At 49.5% G+C, this 21,000-nt stretch overlaps 1 protein-coding gene and 1 long non-coding RNA gene across 2 annotated transcripts; one reads left to right on the top strand and one right to left on the bottom strand.

The window, feature by feature from the left end:
- Positions 1-1,652: 1,652 nt before the first annotated feature.
- On the bottom strand, positions 1,653-4,562 carry KCNA5 (potassium voltage-gated channel subfamily A member 5). The gene has a single exon (XM_005610855.4). The coding sequence runs from the start codon at positions 4,236-4,238 to the stop codon at positions 2,451-2,453; it is 1,788 nt and encodes a 595-aa protein (XP_005610912.2). The 5' UTR covers positions 4,239-4,562; the 3' UTR covers positions 1,653-2,450.
- Positions 4,563-13,431: 8,869 nt separating this feature from the next.
- On the top strand, positions 13,432-20,784 carry LOC138924760 (uncharacterized). Its single transcript, XR_011439957.1, has 5 exons — positions 13,432-13,692; positions 15,468-15,656; positions 19,055-19,228; positions 19,315-19,387; positions 19,710-20,784. It is a non-coding gene; the product is annotated as an uncharacterized lncRNA (long non-coding RNA).
- The last annotated feature ends 216 nt before the right edge of the window (positions 20,785-21,000 follow it).

Genomic DNA, 21,000 nt, shown 5'->3' with positions numbered 1-21,000 from the left:
TATGTGCCCTTGGTGAGTGTCCCTCTCGGTGTGCCAGGACAGATACCATGTCACTGGTCCCCAGGATGGGAGGCTGCAGCAGGAGACCGGGGTACCTGACTCTGGGGGGTCCCTCTGGAACCATCTGGAACCATCTGGATCCCCTTTGTAAACCTGCTCTGTACACAAAATAGGGAGCCTCGCTCTCTAATTTCCTCTACTCTGTCCCTGAAGACTTGCATAAGCTTGCACCTATTTACCAGACATTTAAGATGCAATTTGTTCTATTTGGACCAACATCTGTTGGGTACATGGACACATCTAAGATCTGGCAGCTCTCTCTTTGCTGCTTAAGCCTAAAGAAGCTGGTCTTCAGGTCAAAGGTGGTGACTCCCCCTTTGTCATTAATCATGGTAGAGCTGAGGAGTGACCCAGGCCCCATCACTAGCTGTGTACCTAACTACACACGGCAGCTTTAAAGGCAAGGGAACTGGAGGTGAGACTGTGGAGCCGAGCTTCAGAAAGAGGCCCTGCTTTCAGGCAGATTGTAAATTATAAACAAATAAGGTGCCTCTGTTCTTCTTCCTCAGCTTCAGCATGTAATGAAAAACAACAGTGCCCGGCCTGCACAACCCTTCTGTTTCCTCCTCAGATCTGCTGTTAGCAGTTGCTCACTGGAAAGGACTCCAGGCAGTACAGACACTGGCTTTTACGATTCTGTTGGCATCTTATTTAAATCCACAATTCCCAGACATCAATTCAGTAGGTCCTCCCTCGCCCCCACGGAGACCGGGATGCACCCTCAGAACCAGCCATCAGCTCAGCATCGTCACAGAGGAGGTGCGATTGTGGACCACCAGCCCACCCTGGCAAGGATGTGGAACAACCAGTCTTTGGATTATTCAGCAGAAAGAGCGACAGCAGGAACCCCGAGCCCCATGCAGACAGCTAATCCCAGAGAGAAGCTGCAGCCAGTGTTACACCTGCTATGATGCCTGCCATAACCATCAATGAAGAGGGGACTAAAAGCTTCCTTCTGAGTTTAGGGATTATTCAGGGCAAGGCTATAATCTGTAGAAACTGGCCTGTAATGTGGACAAGCTCACCCTTCCTTTTGGTTTCTCGTGGCCTCTGTCCACCATAAAGGCAGCGCTTTCTGCTCAGCCACCGTTGGCAGGGAAAGTATAACAACAAAGCGCCATTCCCTCCCTCCAGGACTTTGCACTTTTGTGAAGAGCCTTCATGTCTGTGCGAATCAGGCTTGTTTCTCAGAGCTGTTGAGAGCCATGATATGCAGCACTTAAAACATGCCAGCAAAGGAGAGTCCAGAAATCCAGCCCCAGGAGACCGCAGCGGGCGTGGAGTGTGATCATCCTCTGCCTTTTAGTTGCATCCACACTCCGTGCTAACGGCTGGGTCTATGACCACGCCAGCAGACAGCGCCTTGCAGGGTATCCATGTCACAGACAGCCTGAGACAAACAGAATTCCCCCCGCCGTCTCTGAGGCACAGAGGGGCCCGGGAAAAACATGTTGATGAGCAATTCATTAGCTTTCTATACTTTCTATGCCAGTTAAGGTGGCATTTGCTCTCACTCCAAAACCAGAAATGGCAAATGACAGACTATTTTTAAAAATTTCCAAAAAATACAACAGCTGTAGAAAAACTAACACTTGCCTCAACCAAGTAACATTTTATTTCCTGGGATAAAAAAAAAAGAATGAATGATCAGAAGTCTCCCTCCAACATCATTAAAATGCTTTTCAAAGAATGTTACAAGAATTGTTTAAGGCGCACAGAAAAAGTCAGACTTGTCTTTCTTCCAGAATATTCCCTGCCCTAGACGCAAAGCACCGATACCACATCCCAGAAAAGAGAGAGGCTTGCAGACACAGGAACCAGAAAAGCCGTAACCAGGGTCTCTGGCTCTAATATAAGCATCATAGAAAAGCATCACAGTAACTCTCTCTTCCATAAATACAACATATGTCTTGAAAATATATCCAAAATATCTTCATCTGAAACTATAGTACAAAAATCCACTTACCGGCCATAAAAATAATATTCCCCCTATAATAAATATAATCATATGTAAAGCAAATTTGGAACACATTGGGGGGGATTACAAAATCTCTTGGGATCTGGGCTATTTAAAGTTATTTTTGTTTGGGTTATCCCCCTTTTGGGTATAGGAAACTGGCTACAAATACATCCATCTCACAGCGCTCACCATTTCAACAGCTCTGCGTCATGGAATGTGGTGCTTTTTAAAAATAGGCGACCCTTGGTGTCATGGCAAGAAGAGGAAAAATGGGGGGATCCAGAGAGGGAGAACGGGAGGGAAGGAGTAAAAGAGGGACAGATGTAGGTTACAGGGTGGCATTGAAATACTCTGTGGTATAAAGTAGATATGCAGGTTCAGGACGCCTCCATCGTCCCCCACCCCCGCTACCAGTCGCCTGGATTTCCCCTTACAGATCTGTTTCCCGGCTGCTGTCCAGGCAGAGGGCATACAGGGACCTCCGCAAGTCCACATTGCTCTTGGCCTTGAGGTTACACTTCTCTAGGGGGCAGCTGCCCCTTCGGGCTCCTTCCGCATTCTCCAGGGATCCCCTAGCCTTGCAGAGGGACCCCTTGCTCCAGCTGGCCTTCCGCTGGCCTCTGCTGTCCAGCCCTGCCCCCTGGCTCTGGCTGCCCTGCTCTTCCTTAAGGACTGCCTGCTCCTCATGGTCCGTCTCCCGGTGGTAGAAGTAGTTGAAGTTGGAGACAATAACTGGCACAGGTAGGGCGATGGTGAGGACACCAGCGATGGCACACAGCGAGCCGACGATCTTGCCCCCCACAGTGACAGGCCTCATGTCCCCATAGCCCACGGTAGTCATGGTGACTACTGCCCACCAGAAGGCATCCGGGATGCTGGAAAAGTGGGTCTCCTGGTTGTCAGCCTCTGCAAAGTAGACGGCACTGGAGAAGAGGATGACGCCGATGAAGAGGAAGAAGATGAGCAGGCCCAGCTCCCGCATGGAAGCCTGCAAGGTCTTGCCCAGGATCTGCAGCCCCTTGGAGTGGCGGGAGAGCTTGAAGATGCGGAACACCCGAACCAGGCGGATCACTCTGAGGATGGCCAGGGACATGGCCTGCTGCCCATTCTGGCCACCCCCTCCTCCGCCCCCTGGCTGTTGCTCTGCCAGCTCGGTGCCCAAGGTGATGAAGTAGGGGAAGATGGCCACCACATCGATGATATTCATGATGTTCCGAGAGAACTCTGCCTTGCTGGGGCAGGCGAAGAAGCGTACAAGCAGCTCGAAGGTGAACCAGACGACACACGTGGTCTCCACAATGAAGAAGGGGTCAGCCAAGGTCCTGGGCAGGAGAGGCGCCACCGTTGGGCCAGAGGGAGGCGCCATGGCCCCGCTGCCATTGGTCCCCCTGGCGGCCCCAGGAGGCTGATGGGGCACCGGGGGATGGCGGAGCAGCTCGCGTTCATCCCTGAACTCAGGCAAGGTCTCCAAACAGAAGGTGATGATAGAGATGAGAATGACCAAGACAGAGACAATGGCAATGGCCCGCGCGGACCCCGAGCTTTCCGGGTATTCGAAGATAAGCCACACCTGGCGCTGGAACTCGTTGCGGGGCAGGGGCTTCTCCTCTTCTTTGATGAAGCCCTCGTCCTCCCGGAAGCGCTCCATGGCCTCGTCCCCGAGCTGATAGAAGCGGATCTCATCTGCGAACACGTCCAACGAGACGTTGACCGGCCTCCGCAGGCGGCCCCCCGACTGGTAGTAGTAGAGGATGCCGTCGAAGCTGGGCCGGTTGCGGTCGAAGAAGTACTCGTTCCTCAGGGGGTCGAAGTAGCGCAGGCGCTTGGCTGGGTCCCCCAGGAGGGTGTTGGGGAACTGCGCCAGGGTGCCCAGCTGTGTCTCGAAGCGCAGCCCGGAGATGTTTATGAGGACGCGTTGGTGGTGAAGGGACCCTGCGCCCGGCGCGTGGTCTTCCGCCATGCCCAGGGTGGGGTCGCCTTCTCCCTCCTCGTCCTCCGGAGGCTGTCTAGGCTGCGGCGGCTCCTGGGGCAGCGGTGGCAGAGGCCGCCCTCCCGGGTCCGCGCTCCTCTGCGTGCCGCGCCCCCTTGGCGCCGGCTCTTTGGGTCCATCGCTGAGCCCAGCCGTCGAGGGGCGCTGGAGCTCTCCCCCCCGAGCCTCACCTCCTCCTCTGACGGTCATGGCACTGCCGTTCTCCAAGGGCACCAGGGCAATCTCCATGGCCCAGGGACAGGGGGCATGCTGCGCCCCTGTCAACTGGCTCCCGCGCCCCCACTCCCGCCCCGGGGGACGCCTGGCGTCGGGCTCTGCTCTCGTCTTCGGCGGCCCTACCGGACGGCGGGCTGCGTTTGCTGGCGCGATCTCTTCGCTTGGTCCTGACGTCAAGAAGCCGCTGCCCTGCTCTCTGCCTCTTTCTCCTTTCTGGCAGCCCGTTACCAAGCAGCCAAAAGCCTCCTTCCAGCAGATGCAACCTTCAGCCGCCCCTCTCCGGCGGCGGGCGGCGCTTGGCCTCCACCCTGCGCGGCTTCCCCGCCCCCTCCCCTCCTCCCCCGCCCGCCTCCCCTCAGCGGGACGGTGGCCGCGGCCTTCTCCCCGGAGGGCGCAGCTGGGGCCGCGGGCAAGGGGAGGGAGGGGGGCTGAGAAGGGCGCAGCCAGGCGGAGGGAGGGAGGGAGGGAGAGAGGGAGGGGAGAGGATGGAGGAACAGGTTGTACCGCGAGCGCTGAAACTCCAAGGGCAACCAGATGAGAATAGCTCTGGATTTCGGTTCACCTGGGAACCTGCGGAACGGAGAGTGGACTCAAGGGAAATGAACTGCCTTGGGTTGGAGGGAAGAGGCTTTGAGCTAAGGTGGAATAGGAGAGACTGGAGACAACAGTCCTCTCTACACTTCCCCTTTGGAGGGATAAGGGTTCTCTCGTCTCTGGGAAGAATTACAATTCAAGACCCATAGCTCGGCCACGCCCCGTGACTTCCGTAATTCTTCCCCAAAACAGATAAAGATATATCTATTTCTGTCTCTGTATCTATCTCCAGACTACTGGAGCAGCGTCTCTCTTCCCATCTTCCTACAAATCCACCAAAAGGTAACGCCTGAAACCTTGCAGCAAGGCACTGCCCCTGCTTCCCAGTCCAGACATGGGTGGTCAGCCGGACAGGCCCAGTGAGACAGCCCCAGGCAGGCAGCTGCTCTGAAGATTCCACGCCTTGTCTCATGTCCCTGCTGACACCCAACCCTGCCTCCACAACTCCCTTTGCAGAAACCATTAACAGGGACAGAAGGAGAGAGAAAAGGATCCCAGGAGAGCTGTTCCTGCTTGGTGAAGCTCAGAGCTGGCAGCAGCAGCAGGTCTGTGCGGGGGGGTGGGGGCTAGCCCTGGTTTATGAGAGGGAGCCAGGGAGGCTGTGGAATCCCCAGGGCTGGAGAATTCCCAGGGGCAGAATAAGAACCAACACTTGCTTCGCTCTTAGGATGTGCCAGGCCCATTCTCAGCACTTTACGAATATTGACTGGGGTGTTCCTACAGCAACCTATCCTCTAAGTTCCATTATTATCCCCATTTTATAGACGAGGAAAAGTGAGACACAGAGAGATGACTAACTTGCCCAAGGTCATATAGGTAGAAAGCAGTGAAGCAGGGATTCAAACCCCAGCAAGTAGGGCTTGGGCCCTGGGCCTCCCTGCGCTCTGCTCCTCTACGGAAATGTGTAGCCCCCTTTCCCGGTACAAGCACCCCCACCCACATGGGGCCTAGAGCTTTAGTTCCCTCCTGCAGGGGGCAGGACAATGGCTAAGATAACTGCTAAGCCCTTCTGGGTTAGGGAACCCAGCTACCTGCCCCTGCCCAGCCGCTGCAGGCTTTGAATGGGCATCTATCTATGGCCAAGGGAAATCTCTGTCGAGGCACGTCTGGAAGGTGCAGACACACCCTCCAGATGTTTGTTGGTTTCAAGTTACCATAAAGTCACTGTGTTTCTGAATGTCTATTTGTGTTCCTCTGTGTTGTTTGGGGTTTATAGATGTGGCTGTTACACTTCTTGTCTGTGAGTGTATCTACACAAAGGGGATGTTGTGGAAACTTGGTACCTGGTGCACAAGTGTGTGCTGGAGTAGCAGGGTCCCGATATACGAGCCTGCGTCACGGTTGGAGAAGTACAGTGCATTTGGCTTTTTAAATTGTCCCTGAGGATGGATGTGAATTTGGTATATGCAAATGTTTTCATCATTTGTGACTCTGTGGTTAGCTGCCCTTGCAGACATGCATGAGGGAGGAAGGGACATGAAAGTGAGAATCAGTCCATGGAGGCATCACTTGTTACCCTCAGGTCCTTGCACTCACCTCCCCAGACCTCTGACCTTTCTGCTCCATCTCCCCCAGGTTTTTATTCTTCTCCGGCTCTGAGGTTGCCAATCAGGATCAGGTCTGCCCCTGGGGAGCCTGGGGCTGACTGAGCTTGTAGCGAGTGAGCTCAGAGACCTGTGGCCCCTGTGTCTTGTTTACTGACTCATGCGTCTTGTAAATACAGGGATGCCATGTTGGTTGACAGGGGCTCTCCCTGGGGCTCCTTAAGGGAAAGAATTCTCTGGCCCTTGTCTTCCAGGAGCTCTTGGGGGGCAACTCCCTGAAGAATAAGAGCACAGCAGAAACACTCGTGGAAAGGCACACAAGCCAGCCTCCTTTAATGTGGTATTTTCTTCCATCCGCTTTCCATACATTTACTAGTTTTTATAAGTTTCTTGCAAAATTACCTTCAGATGTCACATGTGGCAGCCATGGGGGTGTATTGCTGGGATCTTCCTTAAAGAAGGAATTTGCTTTTCAGCTTCGAGGAGTGCAGTTAACTAGGGGCCAGGCCCGTGGTTGAGTGGTTACGTGCTCCGCTTTGGCAGCCAGGGGTTTGCCGGTTCGCATCCTGGGCATGGACCTATGCATGGCTCATCAAGCCATGCTGTGGCAGCATCCCACATAGAACTAGAAGGATTTACAACTAGGATATACAACTATATACTGGGGCTTTGGGGAGAGAAGGAGAAAAAAGGAAGATTGGCAACAGATGTTAGCTTGGGGCCAACCTTCCTCAAAAAGAAAAAGAGTGCAGTTAGCTGACAGCCTCCAGCTGTTAGCATCTTCTGGCCCTGCCTCGCTTTCATACAGAGGCCATGCTCTTCCTGGGGAGCCCTCTGCCAATAACTGAGCACAACAGGGTTACGAGGACCTGGCCATTTCTGCCCAATGCAGAACTCTGCTAATGTGCAGTCTGTGCTCTGGAGTTCCCCACTGGGTCGGCCAAGACTTTGTAAGAAATACATTGCAGTCGGAGACTCTCCCTACCCAGCCATCCTCCTCTCTTTCCTTTTACAGGTGTCAGATCAGCATCATGGTCTGAAGGCTTTCCTTGCTGAGCTCTACATGTTCTTTCATTGCCTCCCAATAAACTGTTGCACCCCTAACTCCATCCCAGTGTCTTCTTTGCAGAGCACGCTGCTGATACATCAGATAACTGAACCTGCTTTCTTCTCCAGCCATCTGATCCCAGAAGGTGAGCTCTCTTATAGCAATGTTGAACGTACACCATCACCTGAGGAGCTTGTTAAACCTGACCCAGGGGAACCTAGACTGCATTGCAAACAAGCTCCCCAGTGATTCTGACGCTTCTGTCCAAAGATCACGCTTTGAGTTGCAATCTTCTCTCAGACACACCCCAAATGATGTTTTGAAGGAATTATTGGCAACATCTAGATTATGTCGCCCAGAATGAGATATACAGAGGAGAACAAACGGGAGGTCTTTTCTTAATTCACAGGACGGGTCCTAGCAGACCACAGGAGGTCTTGTACGGTGTGCAGAACCACGGAGGAAAGAATATTATTAGAAGTAATACATTGAAGGGAAGGACGGCTGGGCTTGAAGAGAAAGGACAAGGAGAAGAGGAGGAGGATAAAGAATCTTAAATACATCTTTATTAATCTGCTCAAAATTTTTATCGAGTATCTACTGTGTGCAAGGCACACTTGTTCCAAGTTCAGGATTATATTGATGATCAAGATAGACATAATTCCTAACCTCTGTGGAGTTACATCCTGGGGAAGGCAAAAGACGCTGAGCATCTAATTTTATATTGGTTGTTTAATTACAATATTAAGGGGTACCGTCTAGAATATAGGGTGCTCTGAGAATAGTGGGGAGCCTGACCCCATCTAGGACCAGGAAAGCTCTCCTGAGGTGATGATGGAGAAAACAGACTATTCCAGGTGGAAGGAAACATCTGTGCCAAGGCCGAGGGAGGGAGGGATGGGGTGGTTCGAGGAACTGAAAGAAAGTTAACAGGGTTGACACAGAGGACTGGGGAAGAGTTGTCTGAGATCAGACTAGAGAGGTGGGGGAAAGCCAGATCACGGAGAGCTTTTGAGGTCGTGTTTCATGATCCCCCAGAAAGATGTAATAACACCTCCTTTCTTCCACCCTCGGATACTTTGCTCGTGTCTCTGTAAAGCGAATGTGCCAATATGCCTCTATTTTAGCTCTCCATTACTTGTTTTAGCCTCTTCTCCCCTCCATCCCCACTAGAATATATCTTTATCTCTCCTTGTGTATGTATGTGTATCTATCTGTCTGTCTGACTGTCTGTCTATCTATCCCATCTATGAATCGTATCTATCACAGCATTTATCTATCTATAGATGATAGGTAGGAAGGTAGGTAGGTAGATGGATAGATAGATAGGTAAAATAGAGAAGTGGAGATATCTTGAGATCAAGGACCACACTTTACTCACCTCTGATTTGCCTTACAACACCAAACATGGCGCCATGTCCATGTTATGAACTGCAATAAATATGTATTGAATGCACTTGGACAAAGGGAAGGAAATTCCACTGTGGAACAGGGAAGGAGGGCAAACTGAGGGATAGGAACTGAACTGGGGTTAGCTAAATACTTGAAGCAGGTGTGGAGATGGAACCTGACCAGAAAACGTTAAGACTCGTTTGGATGGTCCAGCAGGGGAAGCGGTCAATAAACTCTGCGTTGGTCCTTTGTCCAGGTTACGTGCATCACCTGTCACTACAGAGCTGCTCAACTTTGTGGATGAAAACAACTTTGTGGGTAAAAACAATTTAACATGTTGGACTGTGCAATTTAATTCCTAAATGGAGGTGGTGTTTGAGACCTAAAGTTACCGTAGCTCTGTTTATTATAAAGAAATAAACCAAAAGCACGTGGAGAGCTGCTGAATTTTCATCTAGGTCAAGGAAAAAGCTTCTGCCATTGGACAAAATTTAAAGGGACTGGGGGGGCAAAAATTAAATTCTGTTCTAATTATACCACTAGTCTTTCTCGTCAAATATCAGTTTGCTCCTTCACCCTGGAGGGGATTATGGACATGGGAACCTAGTCAGGAATGTGACAAGAGGGTCCCAGCCATAGCCTAGGCTGACACACTGTGCAAACCAGGACAGGTACTAACCCGTCAGTCCAGGCTCCGGGCTCGGGCTATCTGCTCCTTCCTTCCGAGGGACAGAAAGGCTCTGCTGAGGGGCCCACGTCTCTGAAGCACCTCAGCAACTCTGGCAGGGTTCCACCAGGCAAACCCAGGCACGGCTGAGAGATTTTGGAAGAGATCTTGGGGAGATCTTGGCTCTTCTCAAGGAAGAGAGGTGTGCTCCGAGCTGTTTTCCCAGGCCCTTTGCTATCTCTCTGGTCAACCAATTATTTTGAATTATCCCCATCACCCTGAATCTCCTTTCCATTAACATAGGAAATCGAATAAAACCACCATTGTCTCTCTTCCAGGAGGAAAGCTGTCACCCCCAGACTGGGGAGGACTTGTTTTCTCCAGCCTCCCCACAACTCCCTGGTCACATCTATTGGGACACACGGAGGTGTTGGCAGTGGAGGGAGAGTCTCAGGGCTTCTTAGGCGGGACCGGGGATGGCTGAAGAGATGGTGGCATAGCTAGAATAAACCAAAATACTTTTTTTGGGAAAAAAAATTTTTTAGAGGAAAACTTGCTTAATAGGTCCTTGATAAGCTGGGTCTTCCTGTTGAATGTTACAAAGAGTATAATTCTCTGGTACATTACCATGAAAGAATATATTGCACAGAGTATCAGGCACTAATTGGTAACAGAGTATCAATCAGCGCGAGGTCCAAGCTGTCTCTCAGCTAATCCTCTCTCCCAGATGCATTCCCCTTTAGGTCTGGAGTAGAAAACATTTTAATGAGGGGAGCAGCTGTCCTCCCTTCCCACCCCTTCCCTTCTCACTTGCCCCTCAATCCAACACCTTGGGAAGGAAGCCCTGGAAATGACCTTCCTTTCCTGTTTGATAGAAGCAGCAAAGGTGGAGTGAAGCAAAACACACACAAAACAAATGTGCGTGTGTTGGTGGGGCGTGGCGGAGGGCGAGTTTATTTACTGTGCTGAGAGACGGAAGCAGGAGAAGAGGCTGAGGGTTAGAGGCGAGGGAGAGATGAGGTTTAAATTGACCCGATCCTGAGAGAGACTCAGGCCAACTGTTATGATGTCCTGTTTAGAGGGATTAAGATGAGAGGCCGTTCACAAATCAAGGCTCACATCTGGAGCCTGGCTTTTTCTCTCCCTCCCTCCCTCCTTCCCTAGACATAATCCGGGAATAAGTTCATTAATGAGTCCAGTGCATTTTCAGAGCCCAAACATAGAAAGGAAAGTGACCTAGATATACAGGGGCCAGGCGGCTCCAGGGACGGCTAGCTCCGGGGAGAGATGGTTCCTGGCCCTCCTCCCACTCCCTCCTCCACTGACAAGCTGGTGGCTTACAGGGGCATCAGCACTATGTTCCTCAGTTTCTCTTTTTTTCATGTCCATCTTTTCCTCCCTCAACACATCTCACTTTATATTCACTCACATAACATGAAATCCTTCAAACTCGAATCGTGAATCAATAGCTTCATTTGGGTTAGAGTTAGAGATATTTGACTTGCATTTTACTTTCTCAATGACAATTGCAACCTTTACTTCCTAACTCTCTGCTTAGGCATCCAGATCAAGGAAGGCAGTAGCTGAGTATCTTATATGCAATTGCTTTTCTAGCTAGATTATTGCCCACATTGCATAAAGATGTATTTATGAATTTAGGTTATATATCAAGATATTTGAAAAAGGTACTTTATTTTAAAAAGAATGAGCAAATGTAAGACAGTTTTATTATTCTGTAAGGATCATCTCTTCTAAGTCTGGAAAAAACATGTGGTCACTACGAAATTTATGCAGGCTAGACGGCACCCATTTTTCTCAATGTCCCTATCAAAACAAATCCTCTTTATTCTGATTTGACAAAAAATGGTTTAGTTATAGAACAGGATTAGGGTTCAGCCGCAGTTTCAATGGGACTGGACCTGGAGGTGGAGCTGAGATGGGATGGCTTGCAATGGCTTGCTACTCAAAGTGCGGTCCATGGACCAGCAGTGTCAAGATCATGTGGAAGCTGATTAGAAATGTAATTTCCCAAGCCCCTCGCCATACCTACTGAATCAGAGTATCTGGAGATGAAGCCCAAGAATCTGCATTTTTCCAAGATCTCCAGGTGATTCTGCTGCCACCAAAGTTTGAAAACCACTGTCATAGAGGGCCTGTCCTACTTAGTCGTCTGGTCCTTTTATTGGATGTTGTGGTGCCTGTGGAATTCCGGGCTGGGAGGTAAATTCTCCCAAATAAGAGCTTGGACTCTGGACTGAGGTAGATCTGGGCAGAATGCCAGAAGCACCCCTTACTCATTGTGACACTTAGCCTCTCTCAGCCTCCACTTCTTCTTCTGTCAAATAAAGACACCCATGGCATCTATCTCCTGTAGTTGTTCTAGGTACTAAATGTCTGGAAAACCATAGAGCTCAATAAATGCTAGTTAGTATTGTTATGCTAGCTAGCCTGTCTCATCTGACAGCTGACGAATGCATGCACAGGCCCTAAATCATCTGTATTAGTTGGCTGTGGTGACCAGTGGGGTCACTGTATTTGTGGCTTTTCTCTTTGTTGACCCCATGAGGTAGTCATGGGCTCCCAATTTGGTGGAAAGTGAAACTGGATGCCTGGGCATTAGCCTCAGCATTGCAGATGCCCTAAGTGGTGGGTGTGGGGGAAGCAACCCCAGCATCTGGCCTCTGGCCTTCCTGTTAATGTTAGTTTCCTATTGCTGCTCTAACAAACTACCCAGTCTTACTGGCTTAAAACAACGCAAATTTATTATCTTACAATTCTGAAGGTTGAAAGTCCAAAATGGGTCTCTCTGAGCTAAAATCAAGGGATCAGCAGGGCTGCTTCCTTCTGGAGCCTCTGGGGGAGAATTATTCCCCTGCCTGGTCCAGCTCCCAGAGGCCACCTGCATTCCTCAGCTTATGGCCCTTTCCTTCATCATCGAAGCCAGCAATCCTATGACTCCCGCCTGTGCTTCCTTTGCCACATCTCCTCTGACTCTTCTCTCTCCCTCTTCCATCTTTTAAGGACCCTTGTGATTACTCTGGTTTCACCCATTTAATCCAAGGTACTTTTCCTCTTCTGTGGTCCTTAATTTCATCACATCTGCGAAGTCCCATCTGCCATGTAAGGTCCAAATTTCCAGGGATGAGGACCTGGACATCTTTGAGGGACCATTATTCTGCCTGCCACACTGTTCCTGCCCCTCCCAGACACACAGGGAGACTCCTAGGATGGGACTTTGAGAGCTGAAAGGAATCTAAGTGGTTAGCTAGTCAAATCTTTTGATTTTACGGTCAACAAACATTTGGAGGTTTGCCTGAGAGAAGGAGCAGAGGCTGAGCATCCCAAGACCCTGGTTTCCAGCCCAGATCTGCAGAGTCCAGGCTCAGTGCTTTCACCAGCAGACAGCTCTCTGCAGCAGGGGAAAAGCCCACAAGTGGCCGAAAGTAGCGAGTCACAATTTTTCAGACCCAGACTTGCTGGAAGATGGAGCGCAACTCTAAGACTGAGTCATCCATGAGCATCTCCCTCTCTCTGTGGAGGAAGAGAGGCTTTTCTCACATTAGCTTCTTCCCCAAGAGCTGTCTCTCTGCTCCTGAAATCCCCGTGCATGGAGAAAATATCTGAGAATTGAAAGCTCTTATTCGCTCTCTTATTCGCTGCCACGTCTCGTGAAGCGAGAGGCAGCATGACTTCTCACACACAGCAATCATTTATTTCTCTGGTAAACACAGTAATCCAGGGAAGGGCAATTATCTCAGCAGAATTACCAACCTTGCAGCATGACGTTATCGACTGTTTGAAATTACACGGTATTCATTTGTTGCTATTGTAATGTCTGTCGTCTTCTATTTCCCCTTCCCCAGCCCAATGCCGAAACTCCCACACTCCGATCCTCTTCTTTTCTTTTTATTAATCTTGGGAGATAACTTCCTTATTTTTAGCAGGCTGACACCACTAGGAGGAATATGATAGTGAGGATCATAATAAGGACTTGCACACTTTCAGCTGGGGCTCAGTCACCACCCATTGGAGTTTTCAACTAAGCCTCGGAGCCTTTGTCTCTGCCAGCAAAGAAATGGCTGGCAAACGCCCCCACGGCTCCTGAGCTGCCTGGCTACTCTCAGCTCCCCAGTGTGATTCTGCTAGACTGGATGATACTGAAAACCCGTCACCAGTCGTGCAGGCTGCTCTCCTAGAGCTCAGGAACAAGCTGAAGTCACAGTGAGTGTGTGTGAGTGTGCATGAGTGAGTGTGTGTGTTGGCTGAGGTGGGGGAAGGACACAGCTGCTAACACTGTCTCTAAGCATGTGATAAGCATCTAATGTAATAAGCATGACATTGGGAGGCAGTAAACCAAGACTGTGGGTCCTACTCTTCTCCTCTGACTATTAGCTACATGGCCTGGGCAAGTCCTTTAGCCTCTCTAAGTCTTGTTTTAGCTTTTGATCTGTAAAGTGGGAAAGAAAACATTGATTTCGTGGGTTATAATGGGGTTCACATAAAACAGCAAGCTGCGTTTCAGCTGGAGTCTACTGTGCAAGCATGACAGTTATTCCTTGAGCTCTTGGTGTGTGCTCCCCCTTGAACTATGCTTTTTATATACATATGGCATTGGATCCTCAATAACCCTAAGAGCCAGCTGCTATTATTAATTCCGGTTTATCGACGTGGAAACCGAGAGTTAATGCAGTGAGGCAAACCGTCAAAGGTTTATTGAGAAGTCGATTGTGCCAAACTAGGGCAGCTCCTCTGAACAGGTGAGGGGCACGGGGAGGTCTTCCACCGGGTTCGAGTCCTAACTTTCGATACACTACCCGCCCTGCCCTTAGTCACTTCTGTTGGGGGGAAGCCAGTGACGAAGGTGTGAATGACTGATAGCCCCAAAGTATTCCCAGGTCACGCCTGTTAGCACACAAGAATCTCTAAAATGTGGCTATCTGGCATCTTGCCAAAATGAAGCAACTCCACGAGGCACAGATTTTCGACCTGGCCTGGCCGGACTTCCCAGGTTGGGGCCAGCAGTCTGACTGCTTACTCAGAGGAGACAGCACCCCCTGTCGGCTCCTCCCTCTCCCTGCACCAGCCAAAACCATGCAGGCCGGCTGAGGTTGGAGGGAGGCAGGGTGGAGAGGAAAGTTAGGACCACCAAGACCAGAAATGTGGTTTTCAGCCTCAAAAGACGCAGGCTTCTTGGAGGCCATTAGCACTTAGCAAACAGTGGAAATAAAGAAGGGCCTGTTGTTGGAAACAGAGCTGATGGCTACTGGGAGCTACAGCGGGCCTGTGCCAGCTGTCACCTTATGATGGATATTTTTAAAGACTTGGGCTCATCCAGGACCTTTCTTTCGGGGAGCTCTGAGCCCTTGACCCCGTCATCCTCTCAGCACTCACAGGAAATAGTTAGGAGATAGGTTAGGCTGAGAAGTCCAAATCTATAAAGGAAGCGGGTCCTCTTGCATGGTAATAGATGTGGAACCCGGCTCTGCAAAACTTACTGGCTGTGTGAGCTTGGGCCAGTGACTTAACTCCTCTGTGCCTTAGTTTCCTTATCTGTAAAATGAGAGCAATAATAATAATGGTGCTTAACCTCATGGGGTTTTTATAAGATTAAATGAGTTAATATTTGTAAGCTGCTCAGAGCAGTGTCTGGCACACAGCAGGCATTATGTAAGTGTTTATTAATAAATGAAATGTTAAAGATGCCCTGCATTCCCGGTGAGGCACAGTCAAAGCCAGGAAGAGGGCCCAGCACATTCCTCTTTAGAAAGACTATAATTAGAGCCAACCAAAGGATGCAGGAATTTCCTGCAAATTAGGGAACTGGAGTGGCCAGGCAGTGAGGCAGTGTGGGAAAATCACAGGCTTTGGAATTAGACAAATCCGAATCTAAATCCTACTCCACCACTTACTCTCTGTGTTACCTTGAGCGAGGCACTGAACCTCTCTGAGCCTCATTCTCTTATTTGCAAAATGGGGATGATGATATCTACTTGCAGGGCCGTCACTTGGACTGATGAACTGTGGAAACAAGTGGGATCCAGCATGCACTCAATCAAGGTGGCTCCATCGTCATTATGGCCATCCACAACGTCGCCATCATCAGTTTGCTGTGTAGGAAGAGACAGTCGCCTTTCAGGCAGTGATTCTAAGCATGAAGAGTCTGGGGAAGCACATCGACGTGAAAGGTGGGTGGTGAATATGAAGGTTGAAAAGTATATTCAATGAAATAATGTCAATTGATATTTCAAAAATGAAAAATAACACTGTTGTTTTCACACTACAGACCAAATAGAGTGAGAGCCAACATATCTCTCTGGAGAAAATGGCCCCCGGGGGAACTGCCAGGTTGGAGAGTGAGGGTTGGGGAGGAAACGGGGAGGTTTTATTTCTCACAACATGTCCTGTGCCCCTCCAGCCGATACTTAAAAAGACCAGAAGCTCGTACACGTGGTGGGGATAAATTTTCGAAAGGTTCACTGACAGTGAGCTGATACGCGCAAAATGTTAATTTCTTAAAGATTTCTGATGACTGGATTTGCTTCTTCATATTGAGGCTCCATTCTGACTGATGCAGAAAATTGATCACATCGATTCCAGGTAAACCAGTCAAATTCAGCAGTCTCGACATGCTCCCCTAGAAGTGCCAAAATGTCATTTTAGGTTGACAGCCAAGCCCTTTCAGGGTATTTCTCCCCTCCCCTTTCCTTCTTCCTGGGGTTGATGTTCAACTGGCCGGGGCGGGGGGCGGTGCTTACACACCTATAGCTGAAGCACCAGTAAGAAGTGGGCATCCTTCTATCTTGATCTCATTCGCCTGCTCTAGAATAATTATTTCTCTTCTAGTTCTCGGCCGTGCCACCTCCCCCTGGAAATCCATTGAGATAAAACCGCATCCTCATCCAGTCCTGGGGATGGTCACCCATGTCACCGCTGACATGTTCCCCTCCTTTTAGCTCTGAGACTCCTTCTGGCTTTATCAGGGCTCTCACTCCTTCTCCTTCTTAAATTTCTGTTTCTAGTAGTAGGGGTGGGGCCTGAGAACTTTTAGTTGTTTTTATGCTAAACTATACTAAAAATTATTTGTTGTTTTTCTGAAATTCAAGGGTAGCTGGGCATTCTGCATTTTATCTGGCAACCCGACCTCCTGGGCTAGTGCAAAGCCACTGGGAACTCAGGGCACTGTCTCTACCCTCCCTCCCCACCGTAGGCAGGCCATACCACCATCCGACCTGAGTCTGTTGCATTATGCAAGCACAGGAGACTTCTCTGTGCAGAAATAAATGAAGCCCGACCAAATGGAAACAAGCAAAGGCTATCTATTCAGAGCTTGCTATGGTGGGGGGGTCAGCCATCATCACTTGCATTTTGGCAGATACAGAGAGAGGTGGGAAAGCTTGATAGTGGAAAAAGGGAAGGCTTCAGGTGTGCCCCGATTGGAGGCTGTTGGCGTGGGGGGGCCAGAGGTGGGCTTACTAGAAGCAGGGCATCCTATGTGACTGGCTAGGAGCGCATGGTTAGCTTTCTCTGGTTGGTCTTAAGTTGGAAGCAGGGACAAAAGTTAGGGAAGCTGTCAGTCATTCAGTCCTGGTGTTGGGGCCCGATTGTTACAGGGGTTACTGTTTGGCTTCCTGGACTGATTGCTAGAGATGGTGGTCTTACTTCCTGCAAGTCTGACTTGTAGATAGCACACTGACTTCCTGGGCTGAGTACTATAGAGGATGGGTTGGTTTCCTGGCCTGGCTCTGCAGAGTGTGGGTCAGAGTTGTATTTATATACGTGGTCTGGCCATTGTCCATTTGTACATCCGGCATCTCATCTACAAGACTTGTCTTTCCCTGGACCTCACCGAGGCCTCTCCTCTCTCAGATCTCCAGACTGAATGAGGGGAGCCTGGCACAGGGTCACACACTTGCATCTAACTCTGTCACGTAATCTACAACTATTCTCTCTTTCTTTTGTTTTATTGAGTGGAGGGGCTAAGGGAGAGGAGGAAAAGGAAAGAAAGAAAGGAAGGAAGGAAGGAAGAAAGAAAGAACGAAAGAAAGAAAGAAAGAAAGACATCCCTGCTTGGGGGCTGGCCCAGTGGTGCAGCAGGTAACTTCACACGTTCCACTTTCGGTGGCCCGGGGTTCACCAGTTCAGATCCCAGGTGCGGACACGGCACTGCTTGGCACACCGTGCTGTGGCAGGCGTCCCACATATAAAGTAGAGGAAGATGGGCACGGATGTTAGCTCAGGGCCAGTCTTCCTCAGCAAAAAGAGGAGGATTAGCGGCAGATGTTAGCTCAGGGCTAATCTTCCTCAACAACAACAAAAAAATCCTTGCTTCATCACATATATGTTTTCTAATTTTTCCTTAGATGTGAATTGAGACTTTTCACTTTAAAAGCCAAGAATTTCAGTTCTCTGCTCTCAGATTTCTTCGTTGATGATCTTAAAGCAATGAATGTCCTCTTATGTAGGTGCCCTAATGAGGGAAGGTAAGCCTGACCTGGATCTGCGTCTTCAGAACAGCCCCAAGGTTGTCCGGGTCGGGCAGCAAACCTGGCCCCTGGGAGTCCACAGCCCTCTGCTGGAGGCCACTCTGGGTTCTCCCAGGAGCCTCTCACTCTGCAATAGCTGCTCCCTCCACCTCCTCTGCTTGCTCATTCCCACACAGGGTACAGCTACCGCCTCAAGACTTCTCTTCACTTGTAATTCGGGGTTTTCTATGAGTTTGTGGAGCTGGTAGACACTGCAAGGAGCTCCCATCAGCCAGGGTCCCATCAGAGAAGCAGAGCCACTAGGAGGTATGTGTGATAAGGAATTAGTCACTGGAACTTGACCCTCCACAAATGTGGGAGCTGGTGAGACAGTCTCTGTAAGGCTGGTGCCTCCTGTCTGATGCTGGAGTTCATGTCCCCAGGGCAGACAGCCAGGAAGAGAAGATAGAGGTAAAGTGGGAGAGAGCAAGGACAACCAGCGACCCACAGGACAGTTGTCACTGCCTCCAGCCTTGGAGATGGGCTTGTTCTGCAGGAGAAGCTGGCACTTCTGTCATGGCACTAAGCACACACCTGGCCCCAGAATCAGAGAAGCCGAAGGGCCTAGGGCAAGGTGGAACGCTTGCAGGCTGGTGTGCAGCCCTCGCAAGGACCCGAGTTGGCAGATAAGTGACAGCATGTGAGCTACAAGAGCACATGGCCCAAGCTTCTGAGAGAAAAGTTAATATGACTGCTGCTTCTCTCCTGTCCTTCAAATCTTGTGCAAAATGGTCTGTTGTTCCCCTCTCTAAGCCAAAACATACAGGGAGGCGACTTCTGGGAAAATAAGTCAGCCTCGCCAACTTGACTCCTTACAAAAACGCCACAGCAAGTGTTTGAAACCCTAGATGAGCCCCTTAGGTGAATTCATTTTCGCAAGCCACAAGGTTCACAAACTCAAATATAAAAACATAAATTTTTATAACTAAATGTTTCTTCTGTTTTACGCCACATTGCATCCCTGCAAGGGGTCCTGGAAGACATCAGCCATACCGTGTACCAGGTACTATTCAGACACCCTGAGGGGTTCAGTTCAAGTGTGACGGTGATTTGTGTTTTAGGGAACGAGCAGGAAGTGCATTTCTCCATGGGGCCTGGGAGTCAGTGCTGACGCCCAGCCTGAAACGCACAGTCGCTTGCAGTTGTGGTGGAGGAGGAAGCCATGGATGCCATCAATGACGTGTGGCCAGGTCTGGAAACGAGGCATCAGAGAAGCAGAAGGACGGGGACGTGAGGTGATAAGGAATTAGTCACAGGGATCTGACCCTCCGCAGCTGTGGGAGCTGGTGAGACAGTCTCTTAATAAACTTGTTGTCCTCAGATCTGATGCTAGAGTGCCGAGAGCCACACCTGTGTCTCCCGTTTCTGCTCCTAGAGAATCTGAAGGCTGACAGGTACCATTTTCCCTTCTTTCTTTTCAAAGGAGGCTGTTTTTAACATTTTTTTCCCCTGTGTCTCTTTCTTCTTCCCCTCTTTTCATCCTGACCCCATTTGACGTTTTGTAAGCTGTGAGCTAAGTGGTAAACTCAGTCACCACAGAGGCGCTTTATACATGAAGGTCGGGAGAAGGAAGGAGTCACAGGGCAGTATGGAGAGTGGCGTAGAGAAGCCTGATAGCGATGGTTCCATTAGGATAAGCTACAAGCTAGGATTCAGGAATCTGGGATGTCTAACCCACCCTAATGATGGGAGTAAATTCCTTTCCTCCTGACGCAGCCCTGGAGGATGCTGAGCCCTGGATAGGAGTCAAGAAGGCGAGGTGCCAAGTGCGGCTCCATCACTAGACTGATTCGGGCATGTCTCTTTTCATCTATGGAAGGCATTTTCTTCACTTCTCAAGGAAAAGTTTGTAGATACTATGGTCCTTTCAAACTCGATGGGGCTGGAGTTCGAGCATCGCTATCATTCACAACTATCAACTGACTGTGGTTATAGACATGAATACTATCACCAAGCCTCCCCCTTAGATTCTTACTCCCAGAAACCCTTCCTAGGAACCCAAAATGAGTCCAAGATCTGGGCAAAAGTTGGTTCTTAGATGTGGATACTTTTTTAAGTGTGTAACATTTCTCCGTTTTTAAGAAGGTTTCAGACTTGCGTCTGGGTGCCACACTAGCAAGTTCTGGGAGCCCACTGCAAGCCGAGGAATGGAGTCAACAGCAAGACTGGATTCTCGTGGATGTGGTGCAGCCCCATTTTCACATTTGACACTGAGATTAAGTCTTTGTTCAAAATCCTCTCTCACTGCCACACTGGGACAAGACTGGCGTCCTTCCTGACTTTCCCTGGAGCAGTGGGAATGGCTAAAGGTCTGGCCTTCTGAGCATTTACATGGCTCCTCCAGTACAAATCAAGTCTGGTTTGGGTCGAATTCCTCACATTGAGCTCAGCGCCTAGAAGGCAGCCAGTCCTCAATATTTGTATGTTGAACGACCGACAGGTCAACAGTGGGGTCAGTGTGCCATCCATGTCATAATGCAGATCTGATGAGCAGATCAAATAAAGGCTTTAATAATTCTCGGAAAAAAGAACAACCTAGGTATCCTGAATTCATCACAGTAGAATAACACATTTTTTATGATTAAAAAACAAATAAGCATTGCAGAAAACAGGAAAATGCAAAGAAATTGAAAACATTCATAATCTCACCATTTAGAAATGATTACTGTTAACATTTTTGTGCTTAGGTTTTGTGTGTAATTCTCTGCAAAATTGGGATTCTCCTATACTTTTATTTTATATTGCATTGTTAAATTAAGTATTTTTAAAAGAACGGTTTTTAATGATCACATATTATTATTCCAGCTGTGTGAGAGTAGAATTTTTAGAGCTGAATGCACCTCCTATCCTGAATTCTATGCATAAAAAAGGCACCAAAAGGTGGTGAGAGCTGCCCCACACACACCCCACCCCACGACCCCCATCCAGGCAGCAGAGGGCAAAGACAGCCTCTGAACTCAGTTGTTGCTCCTGAGAATTCAGGGCCGCCTCCCCAGTGAGTGCTGTC

Source organism: Equus caballus, chromosome 6, assembly GCF_041296265.1.
Source record: "Equus caballus isolate H_3958 breed thoroughbred chromosome 6, TB-T2T, whole genome shotgun sequence".
Taxonomy (NCBI): Eukaryota; Metazoa; Chordata; class Mammalia; order Perissodactyla; family Equidae; genus Equus; species Equus caballus.
This window is presented reverse-complemented; position numbering and strand designations above follow the sequence as displayed.